At 34.0% G+C, this 13,014-nt stretch overlaps 1 protein-coding gene across 1 annotated transcript in view; it reads left to right on the forward strand.

Annotated features, from left to right (window-relative positions):
- Window positions 1-13,014, forward strand: part of KPNA4 (karyopherin subunit alpha 4) — a 54,509-nt gene that overhangs the window by 19,621 nt on the left and 21,874 nt on the right. Inside the window, exons 2-8 of the mRNA XM_040636619.1 lie at window positions 3,060-3,104; window positions 3,996-4,085; window positions 4,196-4,225; window positions 4,309-4,361; window positions 6,437-6,532; window positions 7,271-7,356; window positions 12,368-12,454. Coding sequence (XP_040492553.1) covers window positions 3,060-3,104; window positions 3,996-4,085; window positions 4,196-4,225; window positions 4,309-4,361; window positions 6,437-6,532; window positions 7,271-7,356; window positions 12,368-12,454 — 487 coding nt within the window. The remainder of the gene's footprint in view (window positions 1-3,059; window positions 3,105-3,995; window positions 4,086-4,195; window positions 4,226-4,308; window positions 4,362-6,436; window positions 6,533-7,270; window positions 7,357-12,367; window positions 12,455-13,014) is intronic.

A 13,014-nucleotide genomic window follows, 5' to 3' on the forward strand; every position in this document is an offset into this window, starting at 1 on the left:
GCTGATGTCAAAGAAATTACTGCCTATGTTTTCTTTCTGGAGTTTTATGGTTTCAGGTCTCACATTTAGGCCTTTAACCCATTTTGTTTATTTTTGTGTATGGTGTAAGAAAGTGGTCCAGTTTCATTCTTTGGTATTTTTAAAATACATATCCGTACCAAAACTCAAGTGGTCATCAAAAGTTCACTTAAACAGAGATTGAATAAATTGGTGAAAAAAGGAGGTAAAGTTTTCTGCACATAGAAGATTACCCAATACATTTTAAGAAGGAATATTTATTCCTTATGTTATTCCTTATATATAGAATTTATGTTCTAGTGGGGAAAGGGTAAAAATTGGTAAAGTTTTATATAGCATATTAGAATGTGATAAGTGGTATGGAGAAAAATAAGGCAGGGAAGAGAAATACAGAGTACCCAGTGGGAAAGTTGCTGGATGGTTAGGAAGGGAAAGACCTTACCATGGAGGTGACATTTGAAAGATGAGAATGAGCACTGCAGATAGTGAGGGAAGAGTGTTACAGCCTGAGGAATTAGCAGTAGCAATAATAGTAATAGCTAACACATACTGTTTTGTGCCGGAGCATATATTAACTTACTTAATCTTTATAGTATCCTATAAAATAGGTATTTTTACTATTCTCATTTTATAGATGACAAAACTGAGGCATTGAGAGCTAGTAAGTAGTATGGCTGAAAATTGAACCCCAAGCATTTGGCTCTGGAGTCCATCCTTAGGAGTTGTGTCTAGTGTATTAGCGAAGGCCTTGAAGAGAGAGAATTTCCAGTGTGTTAGAGGAATAGCAAAGTTAGTGTAGATACAGCACAGTGAATTAAGAGAATGATTAGAGCTGAGGTCTGAAAGGTGGTGATTGGAGAAGGGATAACGTAGGAAGATTTGAGTAGACTTAAACCATTTTAATGACTGGGGTTTTACTCCAAAAATAGAGAGCTTTGGTGGTTTTGAACAGGCGAGTAACATGATCTGACTTTTTAGAAAGGTGTTCTTCACTGAGTCCTTCCTCAGAGTCTATGAGTAGAATTCAGGAGGACCTAGAGACTTAGAAAAAATTACATCTTTATTTTCACTAACTTCTAACAGCGTTTCCTTCTTTTAATAATGTAGCCAATAAACTTCAGTCGTTATTAAAGTTACCTGTGACTTTTGCCATCACCAGTAAAGTATTATTGTTGCAGGAGATCCTGAAATATCATTTATGGTCAACATTACTTTAAAATTGTAGTACTTAATAGCTCATTGTTAGATCCCACTTAATGTGATGATAAAGCACATATATTACAGTTTGTTTTTTCATATTTATATATTTTTTGACAACTATCAATATAATTGTTTTTCTTTGTAATCTTATGTATGTCTTATGTCTATTTAAAAACTGTATGGGAGCTCCTGGGTGGCTTAATTGGTTAAGTGGCCGACTCTTGATATTCAGATATATCATGGGATCGAGCCCCTTGTTGGGCTCTGCGCCCAGTGTGGAGTCTGGGGAGATTGTTTCTCTCTCTCTCTGCCGCTCCCTCTGTTCATGCTCTCTCTCTCTCAATAAATAAATAAAATCTTAAAAAAAAAATAAATAAAAACGCCATATTGCAGGTGTTTATTGATCTCACCAGCTTGTCAAAGGAGACTGTGGCACTCAAAAATTAAGATTCTCAGTAAGGATGGCTTTGGTTATTGTGATAACAACGGACTACAGAGAAGAAGGGCAAGAGGAGAAAGAGGGGTACAAGTTAAGAGGCTTTTGCAGTAACCTAGGTGATAGTTAATGGTGAGTTGGACCAGAGTAGTGGCAGAGAAGGTAGGGATATGTAATTGGATTTCAAATTAAGTTTTGAAGGTTGAACCACTAGGAGGATTTGGTACAATCAAATGTGTAACGTGAGAGAAAAAGAAGAATCAAGGATGGCTCTAAAGTTTTTGGTCTGTGCATCTGGAAGGATAGAACTGCCATCACCAGTTGCTGAAAATCCCTTTGAAATTATCAATAGATCTATAATGCTGGATATGTCATAAATTTTTTAAAGATTGACTTATTTAAGAGAGCACACAAGGAGGAGGGGGAATCTCAAGCAGACTCCCCACTGAGTGCAGAGCCTGTCACAGGGCTTCATCTCATGACTCTGAGATCAAGGATCGGACACTTAACTGAGCCACCCAAGTGCCCCATTATAAATTTTTTAAACAGTAACATAAGGCTTATAAAAATAAGGATACAAAGAATAAAAGAACTCCTGGTCTCACCTCCCATATGAATCATGTGAGATGAGATAGAGTTATGTATGTTTGTTAAAAATTAAAAGTTTGGTTTTGGATATATGTTTGAAATCTTTATTTAGACATATGAATATTACTTTGTGACTTGCTATTTCTACTTAGTATGCCCTGGCATACGCAGTCACTAGAAAGAATGAGGAAAACTATTGTTTCTGAAGGTTTGAATGTTTTATAGTAAGTGTGTATCCATGTGTTAGGTAAGTTTAAATGAGAAAAACACATGTTAAAAAATAAGAGAGTGGTTACAGTATGTGATAGAAAAATTTTGTGGTCATTAGAAATAATGAAAAAGATCGTTTTATACCACCATGGAAGGGCTCTAAAATCTATGAATTAAGTAAACAGAAATTAGGTAAAGACAGAATAAATAGGTAAGTGTGTCAGAATCACAGTAAATCTAACAAGTGTTTACCTTTAGAGAGAGACTAGATGGATAGGAAGACGACTCCCCTTCCTTTTAAGCAGTTGAATTTACTAACCTTGTTACATGTATTACCTCTCTAAGTGACCATGATTCATAAGGGAGGTGAGCTTATGGGTTGGTTCTTTTATTCTTTGTATCTTTGTATTATAAATGTTATAGCTTTACATTTTTATATCTAATGTAGAAAATCATGTCTATAATAATCTTTATTATGAGTAAAATATGACTATTTATGACTAGAAGAAAATATTATGGGATATACATTAAAAAGTTAATAGTAGTTTTCTTGCGTGATGGAAATTGAGGTGATTTTTTAAAAATATTTTTCTTTAATTTCTTGTAGACTATGAGAAGACAACGAAATGAAGTTGTAGTTGAATTAAGGAAGGTGAGTCTGAGTAATACTGGGTACTTCCAAGCATAATTCTAACAATATCACAGCATATATAGAAGATACTAAATGTATATTAATCCCAAGTGCCTACCATATCTTTTCCTTTTGAAAACTGAAGGATTTTGACTAAACTTAGGCAGTCTGTTGAAGTTGGCAAGATACAACTTGGCCACTCTCCAAAAATAGAGATAAACGAGTTATGTAGTGTTTTTTTTTCTGTAATCTTTAATAATCTATATAAAGTGAAAGTCTTACCTATACAGTTATACTAAATAGTTCTGCAGTTTACAAGTGTAGTTCTACCCTGAAAAGAACTTGTTCTACCTACAGATTTCATCAACTTTTCAAGTATTAAAATAGGTTATATTTCACGTGTGTTTAAAAAAAAAAAAGTTATAGTTGGAAATACATCTTTAAATTTGTCCCACACATTTTAAGTGAAATTTAAGTGGCCCTTGATTTTTGTAAGGCATTGTTGACTTTTGTCTGATTTTGAACTGCCCAACTTTTGCTTTGACTTTGTTTTTAGGTGATAAAGAGAAGCTCCCAGATGATGTAGAAAATGGTTTAGTACTTTAAAATAAATATATGTTTGGTTCTGGCTTAAACTGTACACTGTCTTTTTTAATCAAAATTTTTTGGTTTTTTAGTTTGTTTTTACATAGTTCACGGTTCATTAAAAATGTAATTTTCGGGGCTTGGGGCTCAAATTAGTGTTGCTTAAGTGTTTAAATCACAATTTGGTTTAATTTTCTGTATTTGCATTTTACTTTTGAAAGGCACTTCCTATTTCAGTTTGTAGGCATAGGATTCCCTATCCTTTGTATGAAACTATTTAGCTTTCTTTTGACTAAAGTTCTTTTTTTGATTTTTTTTTCTTTTAAGAATAAAAGAGATGAGCATCTCTTAAAGAGAAGGAATGTACCACATGAAGATATCTGTGAAGATTCTGATATAGATGGTGATTATAGAGTGGTAAGTTATTGTTATTCTAGTAACTTAAAAACTACCAGGTAAAATTGTACATAAATATAGAATTTTAAGGTGACTTTTTAACTTCGTTTTCCCTTTAATTTTTTTCACAGCAAAATACCTCTCTAGAAGCTATTGTTCAAGTAAGTTGAGTTTTTCCCCCTGTCTTCTTTTGTATTTCTAATTATTATATATCTATATCAAAAATTGTTTTAATTTTTTATAGAATGCTTCAAGTGATAACCAAGGAATTCAATTAAGTGCAGTTCAAGCTGCTAGGTAAGTTAAATTTTGAGGATATACTTAAATTTTATAACTTACCCAGGAGTTCTGTTTGAGTTTTCACTGTATTCGCTGTACTGTCACTCATTTTTAACTTTGATGACAAACAATAAAGAACAGTCCATAAACCAACTACATTTACTTTAAAATTTTTTTCTCTGATCTAGAGTATTAAAATTGGTAGCAGTTTTCTAAACTCACAAATAAATAAACTTAAGTTTCAGCTTACATAGTACATACAGATTCTAGGGAAGAGTTGTTTTGACAGGTTATTGCTATCAGCTAGTAGAAAAACATTATTTATTAAAACTTCACTTTTTATTAACAGGTTTAATTTTATAAAAAGATTTTTCATCTCCTTCCTAGGTAGCTAATTCTTTTCACAATCCCTATTTTAATCAAATAATAAATTGAGTTATAAATTTACCGTAACAGTGTACAGGCAAGTAGATATTAAGATTTAGGGCTATAAAGTTTCCCAGTGTACTTCCAGGTAGGAATATTAAGTTATTTTGCATATTTCTGCTGTGAAATCTATGTTTTAGAGGTGTATGCTCCTATATTTTAAGGGGAGAACCAGAGAAACTTTTGAGACCTTTGTATTAATGAATAGGTTGGAGAAGACATGGTTGTTTCATAGTACAATACAGGCTTTGCTTTCTATATTTAAAAATATAAGAATAATGCTCTGTATTATTATTAGTAGAACAGAGACACTTACATAATTGATCCTATTTATAGAATTTCATAGTGGGAGAAGATTTCAGTGGTCTGTCAATATCTTAGCTAGTACATGAATCTTTTATTTAAAAAATTTATTAGAGTTTTCCTACTTTTGTGTGTTCATTTCAAGTGACCTAGAACAGATAGGAAAATTACAGAATTAACAGTGTTGCCCACTGTAGGTAAAAGAACTTCTTAGGGCTTGGTTATGTAGGAAGAAAATCACAGAAGTAGTCACATCTCAAAATGGCAAATTAATGTTTATAGATAGAATGATTAAGAAATTGATACATTATGCTCACCATTTTCAGAGTTGATTATTTGAATTTTAAAGGAGCTTTTCTCAACAGGAGTTCTACAAGGTAATTAACACCTTAAGGCCCCTAAGACTGATATTCTCAAATTATGGTCTCTGGATCCCAAGGAAATCCTGAGACAATTTTAGGGGTATACAAGATCAAATCCATTTTCACAATAATACTAAGACTTTGTTTGCCTTTTTTTAATGTGGTAACAACTTACATTGGTGTTGAAAAAGCAACTGTGATTAAAACTTGATGGTACCTTAGTGCAAATCAATTAGTGGCACCAAAGTGGTTTCGTATTATATTTTATAGATACTGTATGCAGCATTGTGCACTCAAAAGAAAGAAGGCCATTTCTAAATCTTTAAGAATGTCCTCAATGAAGTAGTAGAAAAATTTATTTTATTAAATCTGGAACCTAGATTAAGAAAGACTGGGTTATTTCCTACTTTGCACTAAGAATTTTGCCATGTACTGTGGAAAATATGGTTAAAAAGCATGTGGTATAATTCTTGCTATGCAGGAACTTTAGAACCTAATTGAGAAGGCAAAGGTAAATTAAAAATAGGGTGGTACTCAACAGCAAATATAAGCATATGCTGTGTAAATGTTCTTGGAATTCAGAGAGGATGTTGTGAAAACATACAAATTGAAATGGACTTTGAATAGGTAGAGCTTGAATAGAAAGAAAAGAGGGCATTCCAAGTGTGGGGAATAGGATGTGAAGAGCCTGGAAATGAGATTGAAATGGTGAGACAGACAACTGATCTATTGTTGAATTACAGAGAATAAGATTGGTTAGTTAGGTAAGATGGAGCCAACTTGTGGAGGATTTAAGCTAGGTCAAGGAGGTTACATTTATTGGGTAGTAAATATGCAGCCATTCCTTGGTTTATATAGGGGAATGATCTGATTAAGCTTTCATAAACATTGCTATGCAGGGTATTCAAGTGGGTGAGGATTTGTGTAATCTCTATGTCAAATATGAATTTGAATTTAATTATATATCATTAAATTTCACCAGAGTATGTATATCTGTTACAGGAAGCTTTTGTCCAGTGATCGAAATCCACCAATCGATGACTTAATAAAATCTGGAATATTGCCTATTTTAGTCCATTGTCTTGAAAGAGATGACAAGTAAGTACATTATTTTAAAAAGTAATTTAGAATGTATCCTGTGCAGAAGATAAGATTTTCTAGTAGTTTGATCTTTAAAGAAAAATAAAAGGGCTGTAAGATGGAGTTGAAAAGCTAGTGAAAAACAGTGCAAAGTGTGTTTACACCAAGAGGTGAACATAAAGGCCAAAGAGGAACTTGAGAATGATGCATTGAACTTTTAAGCTTTGAAAATTGGCAGAAACTAGTTTGGCTAATAAGTACTTGGGAAAACTGTTTGGGTAGTCATATGCAGGTATCTTAGTAAAGAGTTTTTGGGTCGCCTGGATGGCTCAGTTGGATAAGCGTCTGCCTTCAGCTCAGGTCATGATCCCTGGGTCCTGGGATTGAGCTGCCTGCATAGTAGGGAGCCTGCTTCTCCCTCTCCTTCTGCCCCTCCCTCCCGCCCCCATCCCGTTCGTGTTCTTGTGCCCTCTCTCTCTCTCTCTCTCAAATGAAGAACTAAAATCTTTAAAAAAAAAAAATTTTTTTTTTTTTACTAAAAATAGGTGGGACGCCTGAGGAAATTGTATGCTTTTTATACTGAAGAGATATTATAAGTAGTCATTAGAGGTTTTAAAAAAGTGCTGGATGCATAGATACCTTTTAAAACAAAATATTTAATACTTTTAAAAATGCTTGAGGGGAGGATGGTTGGTTGATATTAGATTTGGGTCAGTGTGAAAATCCCTACTGTTTAAAATTATTTGTTCTTTGTAGTCCTTCTTTACAGTTTGAAGCTGCATGGGCTCTGACAAACATTGCATCTGGAACCTCTGAACAGACTCAAGCAGTAGTTCAGTCCAGTAAGTTGGTGATTAACAGATAAAATTGTGATTTCTTAAACAAATCAGTAAAAAAAAAAAAAAATAGTGATTGTCGTAAAAGAATAAAGCTATTTATATTATAAAATAGTAGCTACCCAATCACAGGGTAGTTGAAATAGGCCAACTGAAGTATGTTACTTTGATCATGTTGTCCCAGTGACTGACATTTTCTATTTTCAAAAATTCATTTGATGCTAAATCTGAGAATATTTCCTAATCATGGTAGCAGATTACATTATTGTAGTTACACTTTACTTATAGAACATCATAGAAATAAAGGTGTTTTTCCCATTGCCATACTACCTCTTGGCCTCTCTTAATGAGATTTTCATCATTCGGTTTAGAGAAATCTTTTATAAAGTAGTCCTGTTGAAAAATGGCTTGAAATTTTTTCATTGTTACTATAATAGGATTGTTTTTCTTTTATGTTCCAAGAGATGTAAGTGGAAAATTATTATTGGAAGTAATAACCTGAGTATATTGTTTTCGTGAATACTATTTAATTCTTCTGTCAAAGAAATTAATAATTTTAAGAAGGTACTTTTAAAATGCTCTTCATACACGTGTAAGCAGTATACTTGTGTAAGCCTGTTAAAATCTTAAGCACTAATTTCTGCCTGATTTTAAAGAGGAACAAAGGTGTTATCCAAGTAAACATTTTATTATGTTGACATTTCTGTTGTAATATTACATAGAATATTAATACTACCTTAAATCATGATAAAACTGGCTTAATTTTGGGTTTAAATGGGTTTTGTTTTTGGTTTTTTGGCTTTATTTTATATAATTGACTATTCAGTAAATTTTATAATCTCAAGATAGTGTTTTACTCTCTCACTTTTTTTCCTTTCTGTTTTATGTGCTTTTTCAAGATTAGAAGGAGGCTTAGAATTTGTTTTAACACCGCCAATCTGTCTTGTTTTACCAGATATAATAAATGAATGAATTATTTTTTGAGTGAAGCATGATTTATCTATATGTACTTAAATAGCATTTTTCAAAGTAATATCAGAAGAAAGAGAAAATAGAAGAATCATTTGTTCAGTGCGATAGTATTCTGTTTAGACACAGTCCTTTCTCTGTGTTTCCCATCCTTGTTACAAAGCAAGGGTGCTGTAGAGCAACAGAACCACTTTCTGATTCAGGAGGTCTCGTGTGATACAGGAGTCACTGGCCTGCCTAAAGACCCATGTGATGTTATTTTTTTTAATTGAGGTGTAAATTAGTCTTAGATATATGACATAATGACTCGAAGTGTATACACCAAGACATGATCACAATAAGTCTAGTTTCCCCTGTCATATCAAATTACATAATATGCAGTACAATATTATTGACTACAGTCACCATGCTATACATTTCATTCCCATGACTGACTTATTTTATGATTGGATGTTTGTACGTCTTGACCCCCTTCTATTTCACCCACCTCCCAAAAGCCCTCCCCTCTGACAACCATCAGTCTGTTCCCTGCATCTGTGAGTTTTTGTTTGTTCATTTGTTTTGTGTTTTAGCTTCCACATATAAGTGAAATCATACATTATTTGTCTTTCTCTTTTCTGACTTATTTCACTTAGTACCTCAAGGTCCATTGATGTCCTAATTAGAAGTATTTCATCTTTTTGGTAATGGTTGAGTAGTATTGCATCGTGTGTGTGTACATACACACATCTTATCCATCCATCCATCCATCGTTGGACACTGGTTGTTTCCATATTTTGGCTATTGTGAATAATGTGGTAATGAACATAGGGGTGCATATATCTTCAAAGGTTCTAAGTGGTTTCACCATAAATATCTTTGCTGAAAGCATTTTCCCCACATAACTAATTGGCCATAAGGCAATTTTGCTGTAAAAGGTATAAGAATAACTGGTTGACAGTTTGACTTGATGGTTTGTTGCTTTCATCAGCTAGTTGACAGTTTGCTTTTATTTCTGCATTGACACAGTACTTGCATTTTTATATTAAATAAATCTTAGCCCTCGTAATAGTCTATACAGTGGCAGAGTTTTGAACCCACATTTCTCATAGAACTTTGGAACATCTGTCAATAGACATGTGGTAATATGCTGAGAACAAACAACAGTGTAGAAGACTTTTACAGTGCAAAACAAAGCGGTTACAAATATGCATCCTTGTATTTAGAAACCGATACCTCTCTTAAGGAAGAAAGAAATTTTAGCAAAAAAAAATGAAAACATGTGATGCCAGACGAAGAGATGAATCAGCAAGCAAAAAAAAAAAAAATGTATAATGTTATGAAAGAAAAACTTTGAGGACAAGTGCTTAGGTACAGTCTGCAAAATAAATTATTTGCATAGAATTGCATGAATCTACACACATTTTAAATGTATTCAAATGTTTTGTATTTTGCAATAAAGTCTTGTTAATTTTGTTAATGCATTTTTCATGTTTTGTTATGTCCTTTTTAATAGATGCCCCTCTTATTTTTGTGAATTTATCTTATATGGCATAATTGCCGTATGGCCAATTAGTTGTAGGGTGAAGATATTTGTGGCAAAGATGCTTATGGTGAAAATACTGGGCACTATTCTTTAATTTGTTTTCATTTTCTTCAGATAAATACCCAGAAGTGGAATTGCTGGATCCTATATTTTTAGTTTCTGTATTATTTTCTTCTGTTTTTAGTTTTTTTTATTAGCTTCCATACTGTTTTCCATAGTGGCTGCACCAATTTATATGCCCACCAGCAGTGCGTGAGGGTTCCCTTTTCTCCACATCCTGTCCAACACTTGTTATTTCTTGTCGTTTTGATTCTAGCTATTCTGACTAGTGTGAGGTGATATCACATTATGGTTTTGATTTGCATTTCCCTGATGATGAATGATGTTGAGCATCTTTTCGTATGTCTGTTGGTCATGTGTATGCTAGTGCTTTCAGCACTTTGAATATATATCATACCACTCCTTTCTGGCCTGCAAACTTTATGCTGAAAAATCTCTGATAGTCTTATGGGGTTTTTCTTGCATGCAACAAGTTGTTGCTCTGTTGCTGCTTTTAAGATACTCTCTTTAACTTTTGACATTTTAATTATAATGTGTCTTGGTATGGCTCTTCTGGGGTTCATTTTATTTGGAACTTTGCTGGTTTCCCAGATCTGGATATCTCTTTCCTTCCCCAAGTTAAGAAAGTTTTTAACCACTATTTCTTCAGGTAAGTTTTCTGTATCTATCTTTCTCTCTTCTCCTTCTGGGACCCCATTATGGGAATGTTGTTCCACATGATGTTGTCCGGTAGGTCCCTTAAGCTATCTTCCCTTTTTAAATCTCTTTTTTGTTTTGCTGCTCTGTTTAGGTGAATTCTACTGCCCTGTCTTCCAGGTCACTGATCCTTCTGCTTTATCTTATCTGTTGTTGAATGCCTCTACTGTATCTTTCAGTTCAGTTACCATGTTCTTCAGCTCTGTGACTTTTGTTTGGTACTTTGTTATATTTTCTGTTTGTTGAAATTTTTTCCGTCTTCATCCATTATCTCCTAAGATTGGGGAGCATCTTTATGACCATTTTTTTGAACTCTTTATCAGGTAAATTATCTCCATTTCAGTAAAGTTTTTTTTCTGGGGTTTTATTTTGTTCTGTTCTTTAGTTTACTTATTTAACTTGACTTTCTGTGTTTGTTTTTATGTATTACGTGAAACAGCTACCTCTTCCCGCCTTGAAGGAATGATCATAGGAAGACAGCATGTGTTTCAGTCAGCTATCTGTGCTATACTTTGGGGGTGGTAGCCTGCCACAGATTGTTTCACTCCTATGGAGCCCAGAAATGAAAAACACCCTCCCTACCCCCAGCTACCAGTGCCAAGCATTCAAGGGGTGTCCCTTATGTGGACTTTGTGCTCCTGCCAGCTTTGGCAGGGCCGCAAGGGCATCCCAGGCCAGGATGATGCATCCCACTGGGTTTGGTGAGGTGGAGCTGTACCAGTGCTCTGTTCTGGAGAATGCAGGGGTGGTGCAAGTATCGCTAGCAAGGTAGAGTGTATAAAAAGTGGCACCTGCCAGCCCCCCCATCCCTGGAGAGAAAGTTCCAGCAGACCTTCATCCCTTAGGCAGATGCTTTAAACTTACTCAGTGAACCTCCTTAACATGCTGTAGTCACTTTTCAGCCCACTGCTTTTGTGCTGGATCCTGGGGCATCTGGGCAAGTAATCTCTGAGAGCGTAGTCCTGGTTTCCTATAGCCCTTTGGGCCTCTTGGACATTAGCCCTGTTGGTTTTCAAATCCAGACGTTTTGGGAGTTTTTCTCTGGCGTAGGTCCCAAGGGTTTGGGTGCCTGATTTGGGGCTCTAACCCTTCGCTCCTCAGAGATATGCTCCATATTTATTAAATCTCTCCTGCTTATAGGGCATGGCTTTGTTAGGACCGTAGTCTCTGCCTCTCCTGTCCATCTCAATGTGACCATTTTATCCTTTGTTGTAGAGGAACTGTTCAGCTAGTTCTGTAGAAAGCATTATTGTATATGTAGCTATAGATTTGGTATGTCCATGGTAGAAGGTAAGGTCAGCCACCATCTTGAACTGCACCCTCTTGTTATTTTAAACTTCTTTATTAAAAAGTTACTTCAACAGTTGGAGTCCCTTTTTTCCTCTAAATTTGAGAATAATGCTTGAATCTTTAAGGAATGAATTAATTAATGTATTTATTTTTAGGAATTGATTTTTAATTTGGAATTTTACTCAGGTTTAATTGTGAGTGAAAATTTACCAGCTTGATTTGATATTTTTATGTTAAAACTGTTATTTTAATGCTGAGTAAGTGGTTTGCTAATCAGAAATTTTATACTACAGTTGATATATTTTTTAAATATATTTTTGATAGGTTCCTTTCTTAGATTTCAGCAAAAAAGGATTGATTTTTGGTTTAGAGTATAGTATCTTCAATCCTTTTTTTTTTTTCCAGTACTATTGAGATGTAATTAACCTCTGAGACTGTCTTTAAACTTAAATGTTAATTTGTGTTTTCCTCCTTAAGATGCTGTGCCACTTTTCCTGAGGCTTCTACATTCACCCCATCAGAATGTCTGTGAGCAAGCAGTGTGGGCACTGGGAAATATCATAGGTTTGTATAAAACTTGTAATGCTAGTCCAACAATTGTTGTTATCATATACTGTGCAATAAAAATGACTACTAGTAGTTGAAAAAGAAAAATTATCTTTTTCTGTACTGGTTTTTGTTAAATAATTTATAGAAATTATAGCTGTTTTAAGTGTAGACCTATAGTAAACAGAATGAACGTTTTGTTGCTTATGATACCCATAGTAGCTTTTTGTATGTAGTCAACTCTTTTTTTAATTATACAGTCAACTCTTAATTATTTGAATAATTATGAAATATGTATGTGATAATAGATCTCCTCTCCCTCATTATTATGTTGATGGATCCATTTTATTCCTTAACTCTCCATTGTCATAGAAACTAATAAGAAAAAAGGAGGATGCACAACATAAACCAACAATTTTTCTCCATAATGACAGTTCTAAAAAGAGTCTTAATTGAAATTTTTACTATCCTGGATTTTAGTACAGTAAAATACACTAATGTTATCCATTATCATCATGACCTCATCATCCAGGAGGTGTTTGTAGCTTATAGACAGTGTCATTAAATGTTGAATACCA

Source organism: Ursus maritimus, unplaced genomic scaffold (assembly GCF_017311325.1).
Source record: "Ursus maritimus isolate PB19 unplaced genomic scaffold, ASM1731132v1 scaffold_20, whole genome shotgun sequence".
Classification (NCBI taxonomy): Eukaryota; Metazoa; Chordata; class Mammalia; order Carnivora; family Ursidae; genus Ursus; species Ursus maritimus.